The sequence below is a fragment of the Mesoplodon densirostris genome, chromosome 4, assembly GCF_025265405.1.
Source record: "Mesoplodon densirostris isolate mMesDen1 chromosome 4, mMesDen1 primary haplotype, whole genome shotgun sequence".
NCBI classification, from domain to species: domain Eukaryota; kingdom Metazoa; phylum Chordata; class Mammalia; order Artiodactyla; family Ziphiidae; genus Mesoplodon; species Mesoplodon densirostris.
The window spans coordinates 101873357-101896391 of NC_082664.1; the positions used below are offsets into that span (position 1 = coordinate 101873357).

The 23035-nt window shown below is 38.4% G+C and overlaps 1 protein-coding gene across 7 annotated transcripts in view; it reads left to right on the forward strand.

Annotated features, from left to right (window-relative positions):
• CHD2 (chromodomain helicase DNA binding protein 2) overlaps positions 1-23035 on the forward strand; it is a 123422-nt gene that overhangs the window by 59781 nt on the left and 40606 nt on the right. For all 7 annotated transcript variants that reach the window (XM_060096880.1, XM_060096881.1, XM_060096883.1 and 4 more), the window contains 9 exons: positions 5310-5472; positions 5812-5964; positions 8456-8527; positions 11579-11728; positions 12493-12641; positions 13676-13772; positions 14423-14515; positions 16626-16796; positions 17728-17903. In XM_060096880.1, the coding sequence (XP_059952863.1) occupies positions 5310-5472; positions 5812-5964; positions 8456-8527; positions 11579-11728; positions 12493-12641; positions 13676-13772; positions 14423-14515; positions 16626-16796; positions 17728-17903 (1224 nt within the window). The remainder of the gene's footprint in view (positions 1-5309; positions 5473-5811; positions 5965-8455; positions 8528-11578; positions 11729-12492; positions 12642-13675; positions 13773-14422; positions 14516-16625; positions 16797-17727; positions 17904-23035) is intronic.

Genomic DNA, 23035 nt, shown 5'->3' on the forward strand with positions numbered 1-23035 from the left:
TTTTTTTTTTTTTTTTTTTACATCTTTATTGGAGTATAATTGCTTTACAATGGTCTGTTAGTTTCTGCTTTATAACAAAGTGAATCAGTTATACATATACATAGGTTCCCATATCTCTTCCCTCTTGCGTCTCCCTCCCTCCCACCCCTCTAGGTGGTCACAAAGCACCGAGCTGATCTCCCTGTGCTATGCGGCTGCTTCCCACTAGCTATCTGTTTTACGTTTGGTAGTGTATATATGTCCATGCCACTCTCTCACTTTGTCACAGCTTACCCTTCCCCCTCCCCATATCCTGAAGTCCATTCTCTAGTAGGTCTGTGTCTTTATTCCTGTCTTACCCCTAGGTCCTTCGTGACATTTTTTTTTTCTTAAATTCCATATATATGTGTCAGCATACGGTATTTGTCTTTCTCTTTCTGACTTACTTCACTCTGTATGACAGACTCTAGGTCCATCCACCTCATTACAAATAGCTCAATTTCGTTTCTTTTTATGGCTGAGTAATATTCCATTGTGTATATGTGCCACTTCTCCTTTATCCATTCATCCGATGATGGACACTTAGGTTGTTTCCATCTCCTGGCTATTGTAAATAGAGCTGCAGTGAACATTTTGGTACATGACTCTTCTTGAATTATGTTTTTCTCAGGGTATATGCCCAGTAGTGGGATTGCTGGGTCATATGGTAGTTCTATTTGTAGTTTTTTAAGGAACCTCCATACTGTTCTCCATAGTGGCTGTACCAATTCACATTCCCACCAGCAGTGCAAGAGGGTCCCCTTTTCTCCACACCCTCTCCAGCATTTATTGTTTCTAGATTTTTTGATGATGGCCATTCTGACTGGTGTGAGATGATATCTCATGGTGGTTTTGATTTGCATTTCTCTAATGATTAATGATGTTGAGCATTCTTTCATGTGTTTGTTGGCAGTCTGTATATCTTCTTTGGAGAAATGTGTATTTAGGTGTTCTGCCCATTTTTGGATTGGGTTGTTTGTTTTTTCGTTATTGAGGTACATGAGCTGCTTGTAAATTTTGGAGATTAATCCTTTGTCAGTTGCTTCATTTGCAAATATTTTCTCCCTTTCTGAGGGTTGTCTTTTGGTCTTGTTTATGGTTTCCTTTGCTGTGCAAAAGCTTTTAAGTTTCATTAGGTCCCATTTGTTTATTTTTGTTTTTATTTCCATTTCTTCTAGGAGGTGGGTCAAAAAGGATCTTGCTGTCCTGCTTGTTCTTAATTAATACAACTGAATAAAAACAAGAATTTAATTTTCAAAAACTACTATCTGACTTTTTTGCCTAAAACTGCCTTGATTTTTAAAAATCTTTTTATTATGGGAAATCTCACATACATACAAAAATAGAATGGTGTGTATCCATAATCCAGCTTTTATATTTACTGACTCCTGGACAGTCTTAGTTCATCTATATCTTCTTTTGCATCCCCATTTCCACCCCAAGATCATACGAAACATATTCCAGGTCCAAATCATAAGTGTTTCTATATATCTCTAAAAGATAAGGACTCTTAAGAGTTAAGTAAAAAACCCCCAAAACCCCCCAAGCTCATGGAACAGATTGGTGGTTGCCAGAGGCAGGGGTTGAGGATGGTGAGAGAAATGGGTGAAGGGAGTCAAAAGGTTACAGAGTTAAGCTATGACATATATGTCACAGGGATGAAATGTACAGCATGGTAACAATAATTAATAATTCTGAATTGCATTTTTTTTTGAAATTTGCAAGAGAGTAGATCATAAAAGTCCTCATCACAAGGGAAAAAAAGTTGTAGCTATTTATGGTGATGGATGGTAACTAGACGTTGTGGTAATCATTCTGCAATGTATACAAATACCTCATTATCATGTTTTATGCATCTGAAACGAATATGACGTTATATGTCTGTACCTCAGTTAAAAAAAATTTAAGCATAATTTCAGTACTATATTATGCCTAACCCCCCCCCCCAGTAATTCCTTACTATTTTTATAATGTACAGTGAGTGTTTACGTTTTCCTGGTTGTCCTAGACACACACACACACACACACACACACACACACACATATACACATTTTGCTTGTTTGCATTGGGATCTAAGTAAGCTCCATACATTATGATTGGTTGACATATCTCTTAAGTTTAAGTCATTTTCCCCTCCGTCCTTGTAAATTTTTGAGTGAATAAACTGAGTCTGTGTTCCACAGATTTTTTTCACAGCCTGGATTTTCTGATTCCAGCTCCGTGACATCATTTAATATTTTCCTGAGAACACATTGTTTCCTTTACATTCACAGATAAGAGTAGAAGGTTGGTTAGACCCAGATCCAGTGTGAGTATTTCACAGAATGCAATCTGTTATAGGAGGTTGTCTTCTTGTGATATTGGCAAATGTTGATGAGCATTGCCTAGATCATTAATTGATTAGGGATTACAAAGTGGTAATATTCAACTTTTATTACTCCTTTGTTTATTAGCTGGAATACTTCTGTAAAAAGAAACTTCCCCACATCAATGAGGAACAGTTCATATAGGAAAGACAGAATAAATGCATGGTTCTTTCTGATTATTGAATTTAAAATTTTTCATTTATTTACTGTTTTTTTAAATTGAAATACATCCCTTGGTAACTACAGGGGTTTGGTTCCAGGGACCTCCCCTGCCTCCTGCTCGGATACCAAAGTCTATGGATCCTTAAGTTCCTTACATAAAATGGCAAAGTATAGTTGGCTCTCTGTATTTGCAGATGTGGAACCTGTGGATGCGGATGGCTGACTGTACATTTGACATATAATGTTGTACAGTTTAAGGTGTGTAGCATGTTAATCTGATGCATTTATATATTTTAATCTGATGGCCATTGTAGTGATAATTAGCACCTCTATCACATTACATATGGTCCTTTCTTTTTAGTGGTTGGGATTGTTAAATCTAGTCTCTTAGCAAGGTTGATGATTATAATACATTGTTGTTGTCTGTATTCACTATACTGTGCATTAGATCTCTAGGGATTATTTACTACCCATTCCAGGTTTGCACCCTTAAACAACATCTGTCCTATCCCCCACTCCCCACCCCCTGGTAACCACTATTTTACTTTCTGTTGTTACAAGTTTGGCTTTTTTAGATTCCACATATACATGATATCATACGTTACCTTTTCTATCTCTGTCTGACTTATCTCACTCAACATAATATGTTCAAGGTTCATCCATGTTGAATTTTTGACGTTTTCAAAAGAAAAAATGGATTATCTATCTTCCTTCCAAGGTTTGACCAATGAGGCTTATTGGTATGATTATGAATATTTTTGTATGATTATTGATTCATCAGTAAACATATTTGTGTTTTATTCTGTTGCAGTTATTATCTATACTCATGGTCTAATGGTCCCAGTTTTAGCCAGTGGGAGCTTGTTGAAGTTCTTTTGACAAAATCCAAGTTGTAGTTGATAGCTTCTTTGCTTTCTGGAATGATAAAATGCTCAGATTCATCTCGTTCATTTCCTGCCCCAGAACTAGAGTCAGCCAAAAAGCTTCACATACTGTTTCATTGGAAAATGGTATTTGGAGGTTACAAACGTCACTGGGGGTGCTCTTTGTGACTGCAGCGGATATTATTCACTGGTCTTTAAAGTGGACAGAGTTAGGAAACTTGTTTCTTTTTAAAGTTAAAAATACATCATGAGTTTTGTTCAGTTATATAGTATTACAGAAATTTTATTTGACCTTAATGAATTTGTACCCATGCCAAACATTCGACTTCTCAAGTGCACCAGCCTAATTCACACTACACACACAGTCTTAAAATAATGGTGCCAGGATTACCACTAGCAAGATGAAGAACAAAAACAGGTTAAGGTTTTTTAAAATAGTATTTTTTTGTTTGTTTTTAAAGGTATATCCCACTAGAAATGGGTAAGAGGCTTAAAGCACTTGAGATGGTTTTTCTTCTCTTTGGTTAGGTACTGACTGGATACAATAGTTTATTTACTTCATTTTAGTGTTTTTTTTTTATTTTAGGGATTGCTTTGTTTAATTTTGGTCATGATTATTTGTAATATTTATAGAGTTCCAAAGGCAAAGCTGCCATGCCTGGCATGTTCAGAGATATCTGGCTTCTATCCTTGTCTCTTCCATTCTAGTCCCTTTTTTCCTTAGGTAATAATTACTTCTGTATTTAAAAATCTTAATGTTTATCTTTCCTTTATTTTTTAATTTTTAAAATATAAGCAGATACATGTTAACTTTTTTTATTGCCTCCTTCTTGTGCAAGTGGTAGCATACTGTATGCATTTTTCTATACCTTACTTTTCTCACTTAGTGATGGGGATCGGCTGTGCTGGAGAGCACTCCATAGTAGTTTATAGAGACAGTCCTTTCTTTTTACAACTGCATAGTGTATCTGTAGCATAGTTTATTCAACTAGTCTCCTAGTGATGGACATTTGGATAGTTTCAAATACTTTTATAAATAGTGCTACGGTGAGAATCCTTGAGAATTCCTCTTTGAGATGGATTCCTAAAAGTGTGATTGCTAAAAGTGTAAAGAAATTTCACTACTCAGAAAAAAATCAGTTCTAATATTTTCAAACTGGGATAGAAAACATACTTGTTATGAACACTGTATTATGTAAAATACCCTTTTACAACAGTTTAAATGGGTATGTAGCTTCTTTTTTTTTAAACATTTATTTATGTATTTATTTGGCTGTGCTGGGTCTTAGTTGCGGCATGAGGGATCTTTTAGTTGCGGCATGTGGGATCTTTTAGATGTGGCATGCAGGCTCTTAGTTGAGGCATGCAAGATGTAGTTCCCTCACCAGGGATGGAACCCAGCCCGCCCGCATTGGGAGTGTGGAGTCTTAACTGCTGGACCACCAGGGAAGTCCCTGTAGCTTCTATCTTTCGTATATCTAATTTATTTAACTGATTTTCTAATTTGAGACATCTTAATTTCCACTTTTATACTACAATAAAGACTGCTTCAGTGACAGTCATTGTTTATATAAAATACATATATGTAATATATGTTCTATGAATATATATATTTGTTTCTATTATTTTCTTTTAATATTCCTGTGTTCATCCAGGTTGAAATAGCCAATAGAATGATTAATGGTCTGAATCTGACTGGAGATGTGTGAGGGTTCCTGGTTAGGTGGCAGGAGATATAAAATAAAGCATCCCTCCCTGCCTTTTTAACTCCCCCCGCTGCCTCCCACCCTCAGTAACACTACTTTCTTTTATAATCTGCTGGTATCCCCAACTCTCTTTCTTTGAATCTAATAAAATCATTATTATCTTAATTTGCAGATGGATTCTGACTAGGAATTACAAGGCTCTTGCCAAAGGAACAAGAGGCAGCACATCTGGTTTCCTTAATATTGTGATGGAACTGAAAAAGTGCTGCAACCACTGTTATCTCATTAAACCTCCCGAAGAAAATGAAAGGGAAAATGGACAGGAGATTCTTCTGGTGTGTGCTTACCTTGTTTGTAATTACTTTCTTAAAGACACTTTAGTTTCTATAGATGCTTTTTACCAAAATGCTCCTTTTCCTCCTTGATAATTTCAAGGAGCATCAAAAGAAGCTTTAAAAACAGGTGAGAAAAGTCAAATAGCTAGGAAAAATCTGGAAAGTATATTGTCACAGATACTAGGTAAAGAGCATTTGAGGAATTGCTTGTCAGCTAGATTGCAGAAGGCTTCCAAAAGCTTAAAGATGATTTTAAAAATATGAACTCTTATTAGAGAGGAAGGGCAGATTGAAGTATGCTTTTGAACATGATGATTAGAATGTCTTTTCAATCTTCAGTCCTTGATCAGGAGCAGTGGGAAGCTGATTCTATTAGATAAACTGTTGACAAGACTTCGAGAAAGAGGGAACAGAGTCCTTATCTTCTCTCAGATGGTGAGAATGTTGGATATCCTGGCTGAGTACCTGACTATTAAGCACTATCCTTTCCAGGTGAGGATGCTTGGTACTTGGGGTCTCTCCCTTCCTCCTTTCCTCCCTCCCTCCCTCTAGGTTGTATGCTTTGCTTGCTAAATTATCCTAAAGGAGAAAACAAGAGTTTTCTTGTTTGAAACAAATTGAGATTAAGGTTCCAGGCGGGTCTTAATTTTTACTTCCATGCCTTTAGGCTACCCTGTAATGAACAAGATCATGGGAAGATTATTCTTTTTTGGTGGGCGAGGGATGGGGATTAGAGAAAGGAAAATTGGGCAAGAGAAGTGTTGTTATATGGTATCTTACATCGCTGAGCCTGTGGTAAAAGTAGCGAGGAAGGAAGTGTGAACCTGATGACAGAAGCCCAAATCCTAAGAAAGAAAGAAAAAGAGAGGTGACAGTGTTTTATATTACACCCCAAAGGAAGCTGACCCTGGCTGTGAGGCTGGGGAACTCAGGAGAACAGTATACTTGAAACCTTGCTCGTCCCTGAATATACTTTGCAGAATTATAACTTTGGGTTTTTGTCTTCATTCATTAATCTCTTATAAGATAAGGAGAAAAATAAGGGGGAAAAAGAGTTTCTTCAGCATAATATTTTTCTACGTGTTAGACAATGGGAAACTTATCTCTGATTTATTTATAGACGTGTGCAATTTACCTTGATTTTTGGCCTAATTTTATAATGCGTTGATTTTTAAAAAAAATTAATTTTATTTTTGTCTATGTTGGGTCTTTGTTGCTGCACACGGGCTTTCTCTAGTTGCGGCGAGCGGGGGCTGCTCTTCGTTGCGGTGCGTAGGCCTCTCATTGCAGTGGCTTCTGTTGTTGCCGAGCACAGGCTCTAGGTGCACAGGCTTCAGTAGTTGTGGCACATGGGCTCAGTAGTTGTGGCCTGCGGGCTCTAGAGTGCAGGCTCAGTAGTTGTGGTGCACAGGCTTAGTTGCTCTGCAGCATGTGGGATCTTCCTGGACCAGGGCTCGAACCCGTGTCCCCTGAGTTGGCAGTTGGATTTTTAACCACTGTGCCACCAGGGAAGCCCTGCCTTGCATTAAATAAATTTTTTCTTTAATTTTGGATGGACTCATGCAGTTATGCTGATACTGAAGATACTTGAAGGCAGTGATTCTCTCTAAGAAGGCCAAGCTTTAAAACTCAGTAACAGGTTTTCTTTCAGCATACCCTGAAAGGCGTTGTTATATCCATAATACCTTGTGTGGTCTTTCAGCAGTTGTCTTAGAATATAGTTAAATACTGTGGTTGTTACCAAAAATAGCACAGTACAGAGAGTCAGTGATCTCTCAGTACATCTGACCCCTGGGAGCTTTCAGGTCTAGCTCATCATTTGGTATCAAGTAAAATAAGAATACGTTATTTTTCTCTCTAGGGAATGAGTAGTCTGGTGTCCACTCAGGTTATCATGCCTAATGTCTTCTCTTAGAATATTGAAAAGAGGGCATTTGGGTTTTCTCATTTCAAATACTGGTTGTGAACATGCCATTTAAACTTATCTTTGGGTCAAGGCTCTCAGTAGAGTTGGTAGTCAGAAAGAAGAAAGGGGGTTCCCATGTGTGATTCTACCTGTGATCGGTGGCTCTGGGTTTGGTGGACAGAGCGCTGAGCTGTAGGTCCTTCCACTGACTCCACCCGTCCCCTGTCACTGATCACTGGTCAGCTGACATCTGCCTGGTCAGTTTTGCCTTCGGTAAAATGAGGTAGTTTATCTCAAGTGGTGATTAAGGGAAAGTAATGTGAAAATGATTTTAAAGAGTGAGAAATGCTTTATATACAGCATACAAGTAGTAATTCTTCAGTATTTACATATTATATGGTTTCTCTATGGTGACATTGTTTTGGACCTAGAATTGACATATAGTCTAATGTAAGAATTGTATATGCTAGTAAATGCCAGAGGCTCTCTTGAAGATACATTTTGGCTGTTTGAACACTTTGCTCTGATTTTAGAGTGTAATTTTCAGAAAAGCTGGGATATGTGACTCACTTAATTTTAACATTTTCAATATTATGGGGAAATGTTTCCCAAACAGAATTATGTAAATAATTTTTTGGTTTATGGAGCACTTAATAACAGGGCAACTTTTATCCATGTAGCTAAGGAGCACCATTTTTCTTCAGGAGCTAATTATGAGGTGACCAGTGGTACTATTTCCTAATCTCTTTGGTACCCACAGATGCAGAAGCAGACAAAGCCTCTAAGCACAGCTTGGGTTGCCACCTTTCTCCTTATGTCCTGGTGGCCATTCTGATCCTTGGATAAACTTAGATGGCCGTTAGAATCAGAAGCTTCTGACCTTGAGTTTGTAACCGGAGAGCTTGGGGCAAGTCGGGTGTGCTGCTGAAGCACAGCCCCTGGACAGCACTTTGCCAGTGTGTTCTGGTTATTTTTACTCAGTGGGTGTTGGAGTGATGAAGGTTACAAGTCTGGTGTTCTATTTTGAGTGTAGCTGATCTTCCTACCTTATGATTTTCTTATGGTTTATTTTTACAGCGTCTGGATGGTTCCATCAAGGGAGAAATCCGAAAACAGGCACTGGACCACTTCAATGCAGATGGGTCTGAGGTATAGCATGCATGGCTTTGTTATTTGGGCAGCTTGGGCTCTGTATCAAGGGGAAAGCCTTTCTAGCTTAATGTATTCTGTTTCAGAAACATTTCACAGTGTAACTCTCCTACCTGATAAGGGAAGGAGAAATCACTAAAGATGCCTCTTAATTTTGTTGTTTGTCAATCCAGAAAAGCATATGCATGCTTGTTTGTCTCCCCTGGTCTGGATTAATGACTGAGTAGTTCCGGTATCAATTGAGGGTTCTCTGGTGGCTTTCAGATGCCAAATTTCTGGGCCTAGAAGAACCACAAGGCAAGGGTTGGGGAGGGCTGGCTGGTAGGATTAATTTTGACATGTATATTACATCAGAAGGTTCTGATCTAAACTTTTTTTGATGACTTGCGTCTTGAAAAGTATGTTTGCTATGTCTCAGATTTGTTGGACCCTGGTAGGATGTGGCTTAATTCCCTTGCTTGGGCTAATAGCAACATTGGTTAATCTGTTAAGTATCCAACTTGAATTTGGCATTATAAAGTATTTTGTTTTTAAGGTACATGTGGAAGAGCACTTAGGACAAGTTAGAAACCGTGGTAACCTTGTAATTTGTGCATATCAAACTATTAAATACCATGGGATGTGAGAGAAGAGGGGAAAAGAAGTTTAGTGTAAGTAAAGCTATAGTGGCGTGAGGAGTTAAGAAAGCCATGGTGAGGGCCAGAGGTAGAGCTAGAAGTGTTTTGGAGAGAACGTTAGAGCTTCTGAAGTCTGGGCCACTATTCTGTATAGATAGACCAGGCTTAACTTTCTGCTTTCTCAAGAGCTTTGAACACTCTTAATGTCTGTCTGTCCCTCCAGAATGGTATGACTCTTGCCCCTTGAATAGCACATAAGCCTAGTTAGACTATGGTATTCTGGCTGTTTCTCCAGCCTAAAATTTTAGTTCTCCTTGAGGAATTTTGGGCACTAATTTCTTCAGAACCAAGGCTCTCAATGGTCAAGGAGAAGAGGACTGTAATTACTAAAAACATTGATAACCATCTAAGTCCATCCTCCTCTCTCTCCTCCCTATTTTCTCAACTGTAAAAGCACCCTGATGCCCTACTTCATAATCCTGCTGTGATGACTAAGTGCAATACTCCACACATAGCACTGAGCGCAGGGCCTGGTACATAGCAAGCACCCCATCAGTGTTACCTGTTTCTCTTCTTCAGTATTTGTTGAGATTGGTTTTTTGGTCCATACTGTTAGTTTAAAACACAGTGTGAGTTGAATGTTTCATATCGCCCTTTCTCAAAAAAAAGCTAAAGTGGCTTTCTTCGTAGTTCTCTGTTGATTCCCCTGGCTGATGGCTAGATATAGAATAGAGATTCTTTACCATTTTCTGCAACTCTGAGTCTTTTTAAAATTAATTTAAAAAATTACTTTATTACTGGGGGAAAGTACTATAAACACATTTAGAAATTTTGGAAGATGGTGAAGAGTACACAGAAGAAATACTATACAAAGAAGAAAACTTCCATCCCAGAGAAAGCTTGCTGTTCACATTATTTGGGTGCATTTCCATTCATCCTGGAAGAAACCCTTTGTTTCTTTCTATGTTTGCCCAATTGGGATCATGCTGCATATAGTTTTGTGCTCGCCTTTCATTCAAAATTCTACTCTGAGCATTTTCCCGTGTCATTAAAGATTTAAAAAAACTAATTTCTAATATTTTCTCATGCCTGTTCCATCATTTATTTGACCATTTTATTGTTGTCAGATGTTTAACTAGGATATGAGCATGTAAAAAAGATTTTGATACATTTTGCTAAATCACTCTTTCCAAACAATTTATATTCATAATGTTTATGTATGAATATTTCCATTTTACTATTTGATAATAGGCACAAATAATGTCAATATAATTCATATTGTCTTTGATAAAGAGTGACATTGAAAATATTTCTTATGATCATTCAGACCCCAGATTTCATTTAAGTTTTAGATGTCTCATTCTCAAGTGTTTACCTGCAGGCTTCTCTTCAGAGTGTGGTGTTGCTTGGTATCTCTACCAAGGCTCACAGACTATGCTTCAACCCCCCTGTTAATCAGTTCTTTATTGGAATTGTTTAAAGCTCTTGTGAGACAGCTCTCTCCATTTTTATTTCTATGGCATAATGTTGGTGAATGTGACTGTTATTTAGAATGTGGAGACCTTTTCATTGCATCTGTGTATATGTATTAAATACACCCATTTATCAAAATGTAACTCAGAACTACCAGTTTTTGAGTGCTATTTCCATGCCAGAAAGGTGTCAGTCTTTGATACGTGACCAAATTCCCTGGAAATAGAAATCTGTTTGGCTTTGGTTTTCTCTGGCTCATAGAGTTTATTCTCTGCCTCCTGCCCATTTTTTTTCTGAGCACTCAGATGCAGGCAGGTGTACTGTGCCTGCCCAGTCTCTATTACCATTGTTGTGGAAACTGGAATATGTCAGTGCCTGGGTCTTTCCCACACACTGCTGTTCAGCCACACCTGCTCTGGTTTTCTCTGTGCATGTTCCGTGGTGATTGAGGATCCTGTGCTGTCCAGTGGTTCAGTCATGTGATCTCTTAGTGTATAGTGTTTCTGTATTCCTCACCAGCCCAACAAATGAATGGACATTTACCCAATAAAGTCTCCTTGCTCATACTGACTGCCTTACATGGCATAATCCACCTTTACCCAGGAAATAAGTATCTAAGCAACTTGCTGAAACGATCCTCATGATAATTAAGTTTGTCTGGTTTCTGTTAACTGCTTGTATACTAGTTTTAGCCAGGAGAGAACACCAATTCTTTTGCTCCTGTTGCCTTATCAGATTCTACTTTACTCCTTAGTTCATTGCACTGACTCTTACCTCTTAATCAAATGAAAATTCACTCTGCCATCAAGTCCCTAACATTCTTGTAGCCTCCATAAAGTTTGTCCATCATATCTCACTTTTCTTCACACCTGCAGGGGTTTCCAGGTATAAGGGCTTATTGGACTGTGAAACTGTTTCTGAGAAGGCCACTGCATAAAGTAGTATATTGCATTGTGTACAGGACTTCTGTTTCCTGCTCTCGACAAGGGCTGGTGGCCTGGGAATCAATTTGGCTTCAGCGGACACAGTCGTCATCTTTGATTCTGACTGGAACCCCCAGAACGACTTGCAGGCACAAGCCCGAGCCCACAGAATTGGTCAGAAGAAGCAGGTCAGTGGAGAGGGGCCTCTAGATGTGGCTTGGAGGGGAGGGGGCAGGGGAGGTTATTCAGCCCTTTCAGGATGTTTGTAAAATGTTTTTTTTTTTTTTTTTTTTCCTGTTTTGTCTTCATTTCCCCAAGGGTAGATGTCTGTTTGTTAATTAGTACAGAGAAGCTGTCTTTGGGGCTGAGATGAGCTTATAGATATGAAACTATTCTCTTTCTCTGTTTGAAAAGTATATCACCAGTAACTTTCTGGCTTACTCAAAGATATATGATGAATAGACTTAGAATTGAAATTTTCCATCTATTTTATTATGGAAAAGCTGTTAAAATATTCTAACATTGTTCAAGGTGGTCTACTTTTATTACACATGACCAGTATTAGCTCTGTGGTATGTTGGAAACATACACACTTGTTTCCTTCATAGATGAATTTCAAAGTCTGCTCTAGTACTGGGTACCTCTTAAGTTTCATATGTGGCCAAAGATTCAATTTCAGTGAGACAGATCATTCTTTAGCAGCATTTTTATTGTTAGAACAAGGCTATAATAACAATTCCTTAGAGGCTATTTTATTTAAGAATGTAACGTGCTGCAAATAGTAAAAATATTGCATGTACAATACTTAAGTTGTCTGCTTGGATGGATGGCTTACAAGTGGTATGCCATAGCAGAGGACAAATATTTTTTTATTTTCCTCCTTGGTTTTAGGCAGAGGTAACTTTTTTGTATGTGTGATCAGGCATAAGCATAACATTTCCTTTTCCTACAGGTAAATATTTACCGCTTGGTTACAAAGGGGACCGTGGAGGAAGAGATCATAGAACGGGCCAAAAAGAAGATGGTATTGGACCATCTGGTGATTCAGCGCATGGATACCACTGGCCGGACAGTTCTGGAAAACAACTCTGGAAGGTCCAAGTAAGTGCCAGAAAGATGGGAAAGGTAGCAGAGTCAATTTTATGTCAACATTTGGTATAATTCATTTTTCTAATAGGATGCTTTACAACAGACATTAATCCATTAGTTACCTGGAAAAGGCCAAGCCAAAACTGCAAGAAGGTTGCATTTTCATTTTATTTTGCTCTCACTGTTTCTCCTTCTTCTTTGGGTTCTTTTTTTTTTTTTTTTTTCCCCCATATCAGCCCTTTTCTTATGTGCCCTCTCTCTTTCTTTCCTGCCTCTCTTGCCTTTTGCTTTTGGCTCTGCCTGTGACACATGACACAGCAGCAGCAGTGGCAGCTGTGTGCTCCCCATTGGGCTTTCATCCTGGCACAATGTTGCCTTGGACTTTTCAGCAGTGAGAATGCACCAGGTTGAATTGGTATCTATTTCTTACTGTTGGTAAAAATGTTTGTGTGGAGATTATCTTTCCTATTGAAAACAGAAGGCTATAAAAGGAAAGTGGTTAAGTTTTAGTTGGCTTTATTTGGAAACACAACTATTTCTCTTAGAGAGTTTACATTTTGACCAAATTGTTGAGTATCTTCTGAGGCAGTCCTACAACTTGTGTTACAGGTGAGATCAAATGAGCCCTTCCTAATTAGATGATGATAATTTTCCATTAAAGAGGAAACTAGGCAGAAAAAGCTTGTTCTTTTATTTTGGACCAGAGATGAGGAATTTGAAAATTCTTGGTGACTGGTAACTTTCTGAGTCAAAGGACAAAGAGAGAACTCCCTTCTCTCATGTTGCTAATTATCTTTCTTGCTTAACCATGTAACAGATGAATCAACAGGAAAATAACTGATTTCTTAGTCTTTTGTTAGTTTAGGTTTACCACTGCAGAATCATCCTGTAGATTAAAAAACATGAAATATTTGTGAGATCATTTTTCTTGTGGCAGAATTTATATCTTCACCAGTAATTTGACCTCTATGAAGAATAGATATTTAGAACTCCATAGAGGTTATCTGACATTCCTAAAAGATTACAACTACATTTTATTTCTGCAGTTCAAATCCTTTTAATAAAGAAGAGCTGACAGCGATTTTGAAATTTGGAGCAGAGGATCTCTTCAAAGAACTTGAAGGGGAGGAATCAGAGCCTCAGGTAGTCAACAATAAGGGAAAAAAATTTCTTGTTAAGTATCATCTGTGAGAGTCTGACTTTTTCTGGAAGCGATTCTGAGTCTGAGGCTTTTATAAGGAAACGGTAGTTACTTGCAGAACATAGTTTCTCTTTTTTTCTTACAGAGCTAAAAGCTCTTACTAAATTGACTAGGAAAGAATGAGAAAAGCATTTGAGGATTTTGTCTTTGGTCTTTTTTTTTTTTTTTTTTTGCGGTACGCGGGCCTCTCACTGTTGTGGCCTCTCCCGTTGCGGAGCACAGGCTCCGGGCGCACAGGCTCAGTGGTCATGGCTCACAGGCCCAGCCACTCCACGGCATGTGGGCTCTGCCCGGACCGGGGCACGAACCTGTGTCCCCTGCATCGGCAGGTGGACTCTCAACCACTGCGCCACCAGGGAAGCCCCTTTGGTCTTTTTTATTCCAATTTTATTTCTCGTAATTTCTGAAGTTTCATCTTATCATTTGTATAAATAGTAGCTTGAAACATTAGATATAAAGGACATGAAACTGAGAGTATAAAAGAAAATGGAATATCAGAGAAGAGAGTTGGTTTATTTGGACCAGTCATTTTCAGTAAATGCTTAACACTGCTTGACTTTTTACCATGTTTGTGTTGCTCTTGTTCTTTTAGGAAATGGATATAGATGAAATTTTGCGCTTGGCTGAAACCAGAGAGAATGAAGTCTCAACAAGTGCAACAGATGAGCTTCTGTCACAATTTAAGGTATGAAAATCATTGTCTGAGAAAGTCTTTGGCATTGATTCATGAACCAATAATAAGTAATGCCTGTCAGTACTTTCTGGGTGCAGGGGACTCTGCTTTTCCCTTTACCTAAGTTGACTCATACCCCTCAAAATTATTCTCTAGAGTTCCAAGTATGATGTGGGTATAGACTGTATAGTCCTCCCCATGAGGGTCACCACTGAAGTGGTCCATCCTGCCCAGATTCAGTGGGTAGAGGAAAAGAAGTCGGTGTGACAAGGGCTGAGAATAAGCTGTCAGTGGGATAGGTGAAGAACTTGATAGTGTGGAGCTCTGGTAGGGGTGGAGAGGTTGTGGGAGAGACATTAATAGAATCATAAGAAAGAGAGGTCAAAGGTATGAAAATAGAAGGTGACAATTGGGAAGCTCTTGACTTGGTGGGATTTTTTTTTTTAAGGATGGTTATGGGGTAGTTAGTGGTATTTGATAGAAAATTAAATGAGATTAGGACTAAATGCAGAAGCTGGGCACCTGATGAGTAGGAGATGACAGCATTGGGTATAGACATTATTAAAAAGCTTAGTGAAGAGAACAGTGAAAGTAATTTATGAGGATAGAAGGGTCAAGCAAGGCAAAGTTTTTTAAAGGTGTTACTACGTTTCTAGGTTGAGGAAAGAAATTGAGAATAGGGAAATACTGAAGGTTCTAAGGAAAGAAGGAAAATTTGATTGCATATTGCCCAGGAGGAGACAGGAACAGATATAATCAAAAGCACAGATGGAGGAACTGGCCTTTGAAAGAAAAAGGGAAGTATACACTTCAGGGAATAAAGGGGAGAGAAGATGTAGGAGTTCCAACTGGTGACCTTAATTGCCAGTAAATTAAGTGAGGTGTTTGCTGAGAAGTGGAAAAGATTTGGAATAGTCCCATCCAGGGGCCAGGAGTTGCCAGGAGGAACTTGGTTTAGGGTGTAGAGCTGAATTTAGAAGATGGGGCTTCACATTAGAGCCAGTCAGCAGGATCATATGACTTGCTCCAGAAATACTTGAGGTCAGAGAAGTTGAATCAGTTGGCCATCCCAAGGTGGGAGATTGGCTTGGGAGGCATCGAAGAGTCATCAAAGTGGCAAAAGTTTCCCAGATTCCAGTGAGCACGTGGTTGAATGGATTCATCATGGTTTGATTCCATGCATGTTAGAGAAGCAGGGAAGACCTGGGGGTTACATTGATGGTTATGTGTGGTAGACCCATAAGGGTTGAGGAAGAAGTGTTTGAAAGGAAGCATTATTTTGTGATGAAGTCCAGGGTTGGCCACAGGTAGAAGTTGTCCTGGTGGAAGAAAAAGGAAGGAGTTGAGTGGATCACGGAGCTCTAGGATCAGAGTTAATGTGTCTGTGGATGCAGAGGATGGAGGTGAATTGCTAGTGTTTCAACTGGATTTCACTTCTATGGCTACTGCTCCCTTCTTAAACAGAAGTAATCTTCATGATGGTGTCCTGGTCTAAATATCTTAAATATTTGATATGAAATAAATGGAATATTCTTCCAGGTTTGTTTCAATTTTTGCATTTTGTGTTCTTGTTTTTATTCCTAAGACTAACGTGCAGTTTTGAGCATATGAAATTCTTACATACCTTTAGCTTCTATACTTTTGATAAGAATGAATAAGGTAACCAATAGCTACTGCTTTGAGTTATGGGTTGTTTCAAATGAGCTCTATTCAGTAGCGATTTATAATGTATAGGACTGTAAGTTTGTAATGGATTAGTATTAGGTTTTCAAATGTTATAATCTAAATAAATCTAAAATTTCTAGTTAGTACATAAGAACGTGTATGATTTAACAGCAAATCTTTCAATAAAACTTATAATAAGACAGTTTGTAGCTTTATATCTTTCCCTGTTTTTCAGTAAAATTTCTGATGAACTTCAGGATTTGGCAAGTAGATTTTGTTGGGGGGACGATAAGGGAGAGATGAGTAGAAAATTGATTATTTGATTATGTAATATCACAGGAGTCCTATTATCATTCATAGCATGTTAGATTAAAAACAGTGCTTGAGTTGGTGTGTTAGTAGATGGTGTTTGGGAAATAGGGAAATGTCAGACAATGGGTTGTCCATTTGTTTTAAGGTTGCCAACTTCGCAACAATGGAGGATGAAGAAGAACTAGAAGAGCGTCCTCACAAGGACTGGGATGAGATCATTCCAGAGGAGCAAAGGAAGAAAGTAGAGGAGGAAGAGCGGCAGAAAGAGCTGGAAGAAATTTATATGTTACCTCGAATTCGGAGTTCCACTAAAAAGGTGATCAAGTAACATGAAAGATACAGAAGTATTGATACTTCTTATTTTGTTCACCTTATGTTGTTGTCCGGATGTGGAGGGTTCCAGGGCAGAGTTGCAGGAAACCTAGCAGAGGGAAATGGAAAAATACACAAGGCTCATGTGCATACCTATGAGCCATTTGATCTTTGCAGATTGGCTCTTTGTGAGATGGCCGGACAGGATTTGAGTTTGACAGAAGTTTACATTTTGCCCTTGAGATTAGAACCAGTAAGTCTAAGAGTTTGGTTCTAATTGGCAAGGCCTTTGACTCTGAGTCAAACCTCTTTTCACCTTTAAGTGTTTGTTTATAGCACTTGGCATACATACTTAGTAAGAGATTATATAAAGGTGCTTCAGTTTACAAAGCTCTATCATAGGCACTATCTAATTTGATTTTTGCAACATTTAAGTAGATAGACTGTTTTATTACCCAGTTGTTGGAGATAACAGACTCAGGTTTGTCTGAGAACCTAATAAATCAGTACTAGCTAATAGTAGCTATCATTGAGTATTCACTGTATGTCAGGCATAAGTTAGTGCTTTTCCACTTACTGACTCATTTAATACGTATGAAAACCCTGTATTATAGGTGCTATTGTCCCCATTTTACAAATGGAAAACAAAGGCATGAAGAAGTAAAGTAATTTGCCCAAGGAAGTAAACATGAAGCCACAATCCAAATATTTTTATTCCAGTTTACTTAATGACATTACAGTATGTCTCTGGCAGAGTGACTATCCCAAGCAGATCTTCTTTCATCACATGCCATCTGCCTCCTTCTTTCTTAAAGGGAAATTGACTTGCCTGATACGATGGGAAGTTCTGAGTATTAAGGAGTTAAGATGGACTGGTCTTAGTCCTTAGATCTCTTGGACCTGGCACTTGCTACAATGTGACTTTGCCTTTTCAGGCTCAGACAAATGACAGTGACTCTGATACTGAGTCTAAGAGGCAGGCCCAGAGATCCTCTGCCTCTGAGAGTGAGACAGATGACTCTGATGACGACAAGAAGCCCAAGCGCAGAGGGCGCCCCCGAAGTGTGCGGAAGGACCTCGTGGAGGGATTCACTGATGCCGAGATCCGGAGGTTAGTGGGGGCTCTGCTGTCCTTCCCCCTCACATTTGGAAGGACATGCTGTAAGCCTCAGGTTGATGGATCCCTGACATTGATGACAGGGAGGTCAGAGGAAGGCAAGGGGGACTGAGTCATGCTCCAAGGCCCCAGGATGATTCTCCCTTCTCCAAGGTTCTCCTCAGTTGAGCTCTTTCTTTTTGTTTACTTCTTGTTCTGGGTTCTGAACATTTCACAAAGAAAGTCCAGCCAAGAGGAAAGAGGCTGTTGGAGGTAAACTTGGATTGAAACTTTCTTTTTTGTTTTTATTGAAGAATATGAATAAATACATACATACATATGTATCAATGTGTATAAAAGAAATGGTATAAATATAAAAAATTAAAGTAGTACAGATAACCCCAGTTTACTTTCCATCAGTGTTAGTGCTGATATCAGTTTGGTTTATTGGTATATACAACATACTGTTCTGCAGCTTCTTGTCACTTATAACCAATTTTAGGCATCTTTCTATGTCAGTGCTTATTACACATTTGTTGGTGTCTGATTCACACCCCTTTTCCCTCCAGAAAAATCTAAAATTATTGCTTCCAAACCACTTTTCCCCTAGCTGCCATGTTATTTTTTTTTTAAAGCTGAAGAAAGTAGAAAATATGAAAATGATTAACTTTATGGTCTAACCCAAATTTTAACTATTATCAGATAGTCCTTTTAGGTCAGTATTTGAAATCACAAGGTCTTTGTTTCCCACTAAATGTTAATACCTGTTCTTTTATTCTTTCTTTGTTTAATATATTATGGAAAAATGTAAATGTATACAAACATTGATAGAATATTAGCGCACCCCCTCCCCGGGTAATATTTTAACCATTATGAGTTTGTAGTCAGTCTTGTGTGTGTGCCATATTTCTATTTTCCCCAACCCTCAGTGTTATTTTGAGAATAATGTATATTCTGCTGCAGTTGAGTGGAGTGTCCTATAGATGTTTTTTAATTCTATTTGGTTTACTATTGTTCAGATCTTCCATTTCCTTATTGATCTTCTGCCTGATCTATCCATTATTGGAAATGGTGTATTGAAGGCTCTATTATTGCTGTATTGTTTATTTCTCCCTTCTGTTCTGTCAGTTTTTGCTTCATATGTTTTGGGCCTCTGCTGTTAGGTGTGTATGCTTTATAATATGTTGTTTTGATGAATTGACCATTTTCTCATTATAAAATGTCCTTCTTTGTCTCTAGTAACAATTTATGTCTTAAAGTTTATAACTTGGTTAGATATTAGTGTAGACACTCCAACTCTCTTTTGGTATTGTATGTGCAGTATCTTTTTCCTTTTTTATTTCAATCTATTTGTGTCTTTGAATCTAGCTTGCAACTCTTATAGATAGTATATAGTTAGATGTTTTTTTAAAATCCATTCTATTGATCTCTTCCTTTTGATTGAAGTCTTTAAACCATTTACATTTAATGCAGTTACTTATAAGATAGAATTTATGTCTGCATTTTGCTGTTCGTTTTTTATGTCTTGGGTCTTTTTTGTTCCTTTATTCCCCCATTACTGCCTTCTTTTGTATTACATATTTTTTAGTATACTATTTTAATTCTCTTGTTTCTTTTATACTTTAAAAGTTATTTTCTTAGTGGTTTCCCTGGAGATTATAATTTAATGTTTTAACTTAGAACAGTTTAGTTTGGACTAATACCACCTTAATTTCAGTGGTATTCTAAAACTTTACTCCAGTTTACATACATTTCTTCCCCCTCTTTTGTGCTTTTATTGTCACACAGATTATATCTTTATACTTTATAAGCCCACCAACACAGTTTTATAATTATCACCTTATGCAGTGATAGTTAAAATCATTTAGGAGAAGAAAAGAGTTACTGACAAAAATACATATCCACTGTCTTTTTATCTACTTACTCAGGTATCCTCCTGAGGCTCTTATTTATTCATGTGGATTTGAGTTATTGTTTCATGTCTTTTCATTTCTGCCCAGAGTACTCTCTTTAGTATTTCTTTTAGGGCAGTTCTGCTAGGAACAAATTCTGTCTTTTTACTTATCTAGGAATGTCTTAATTTCTTCTTTGTTTTTGAAGGCTAGTCTTTATTCTTTTTCTGTCTTTCACATTGGATAATCTCAGTTGACCTATCTTTTTTTTTTTTTTTTTTTTTTTTGTAAACGCATCTCGTTGTTTTAATTTATTTTTGGCTGCATTGTGTCTTCGTTGCAGCAAGCGAGGGCTACTCTTTTTTCTTAAATTAATTAATTAATTAATTAATCTTTGGCTGTGTTGGGTCTTCATTTCTGTGCGAGGGCTTTCTCTAGTTGTGGCGAGCGGGGGCCACTCTTCATCGTGGTGTGCGGGCCTCTCACTGTCGCGGCCTCTCTTGTTTTGGGGCATGGGCTCCAGACGCGCAGGCTCAGTAGTTGTGGCTCACGGGCCCAGTTGCTCCACGGCATGAGGGATCTTCCCAGACCAGGGCTCAAACCCGTGTCCCCTGCATTAGCAGGCAGATTCTCAACGACTGCGCCACCAGGGAAGGAGGGTTACTCTTCATTGTGGTGGGTGGGCTTCTCATTGCAGTGGCTTGTTGCAGAGCATGGGCTCTAGGTGCGTGGGCTTCAGTAGTTGCAGCATGTGGGCTCAGTGGTTGTGGCACGCGGACCCTAGAGCACATGGGCTTCAGTAGTTGCAGCACACGAGCTTAGTTGTTCCTCGGCATGTGAGATCTTCCCAGACCAGGGATCAAACCTGTGTCCCCTCTAATGGCAGGTGGATTCTTAACCACTGTGCCACCAGAGAAGTAAGCCCCTCAGTTGACCTATCTTTTAACTGATTGTTTTTCTTCTGTCAATTCATATCTAATCCTGAGCCTCTCTAGTGATTTTTTTCATCTTAGTTATTGTACTTTTCAACTCCAGAATTTATATTTGACTCCTTTATATAATTTCTGTCTCTGTTGATATTCTCCATTTGGTGATATATTATTCTCAAATTTTCTTTTAATTCGTCAGACATGGATTCCTTTAGTTCTTGTATATATTTATAATAGTTGATTAAAACCTTTGTCTAATAAGTTCAACTTCTGGACTTCCTCAGGGTCTATTTCCATTGAAAACCATCTTCCTTCCCTATATAGGGACCATACTTTCTTGTTTTCTGCAATTTTTTGTTGAAAACTAGACATTTTAAGTAATACAATGTGGCAAGTCTGGAAATCAGATTCCCCCTGCCAGCAAGAGTTTTTTGTGTTTGCTGTTTGTTGTTGTTGTTGTTTGTTTAGTAACTTTTCTGGACTAATTCTGTGAAGTCTGTCTTTGTCTTTTGAAGTCTCTGCTCGTTTAGCTTAGTGGTTAGCTAATGATTGGACAGAGACTTCCTTAAACACCTTAAGTCTACCAACCAGTAAATCTACCAGCCTTTGCTGAAGGGCTACTTGTGTATTTTGGGGACGTCTTCAATGTTCTGGTAGGCAGTTTACAGCTCTGCCTTAGCCTGCAGTTCCTGTTTGTGCAGAGCCTCAATGCTAGCCAGAGGTGAGAGATTCACAGCTCCTCAGGTCTTCTCTGTGCCTGCACATAGCCCTGCATATATGCAGCCTTCTAGATACCCAGGAATATGCCTGAGCTTTTCAAAGACCCCTGTGGACATCCTTTCCTCCAAGTTTTTCCATTGCAGTTTTTGGTCAGCCTGTTCATATTGCCAACTTATAATGCTGCCTCAGGCAGCTGTGGTGTTAAACCTTTGCCTCTAATTGTTTTTTGACTAATGAACTACAGACAGTGTTCTTCATACAGAGTCAGGTCAAATGAAGACAAGTCTGAGAATAGAGCTTCTCAGGGTGCTGTCAGTCAGGTCAAATAGCACTGTTCTCTGGGGAAAGAGCTTTTGGGGATCTCTAGGCCTGTTCTGCTCCCTCTAGTGGCTGCTGTTTTGCTTCTTTGCACAGCTGCAGTAGTGGGAAGGTGTAGTTTTCAAGGCAGTCATGGAGCTGGGGAGAGGGCATGGGAAATAGAGCAAGTCAAAATGCCAGAGAGCTCACTGTTCATACTGAGATTCAGCCATTTTCTTGAATAAATGCTCATAAGATGGCTGCAAGCCTTTGGTTAATTTCCAGCATTCTAACAAAGTTGATTTTGACAATTTTGCCAGTGTTCTTGTTGCTTTTACGGAGGAGCAGATTTTCAGAGGTCCTTACTCCACCATTCCCGGAATGCTTCTCTGTCTCAATATTATTTTGAAGTAATCACAAATGGCATATTATTTCAGATGTAAAATATTTCAGTATATATCAAGAAGAAGAAATGTAGAGTGGAGGAATAATCCTCAGGTTTGCTTTCACATATAGTACTTTCCTAATCCATGCTATTCCTTTAATATTGTTTCTTAGCTATTGTTATATTCATCCCCATTTTCTTTAATTGCTGTGCCCTCTCTTTTCATTTTTTTTCTCCATAGTATCTCTCCTTTCATTTTTATCTAACCAGGTAGTTTGGCATGTTACAGTGATGCCCTTGATATATCATGGCATCTCGCTTTTTTAGTGAAAGTCTAGTGGTTGGCTCTAGGGAGGGGAGTGGATTACACATGGATTGGCATATAGCATGGTTTAGGCTAGAGACTTGTGGAAGGATAGATTAGATTTTTGGCTGGAGACAGTGTTTGGCAGAAGGAGTCAGAGTTTCCAAAATAGTTTTGCCTAAAAAGTTTAAAATCATATGTTTATTTTACTTTGCCTCATTACAAAAAGTATTTGAGGCAGTCCTAAAAACCTTATATTTGTATTATTGACCAGAAAGTAACGGAAAATATTGTAGTGTGGAATTGAAAGTAACAGTAGTGGACTGAATAGACCACTTAACTGTACTGGATTTTATTATAAGAGGTTGTGGTTTTTAAATCATTTATTATGTATTGAACTCCATAAACTTGTACCTTCTAAAAATGATAGTACTAGAGTTAAGTCACCATTCTCAGTTATGTCCCTAAGCAGTTTCATGACCAGTCACTGAGAATAAAGTTAATCTTTGGTTTGAATAGATTTTTAGCACTCATTATTTTAAGCTGGCCATTTTCAAAGGCCACCTTTAGTTCATTTAGTGGCAGTCGCAAGAATTGGGCCCAGTCTCTTTTTGACAGTT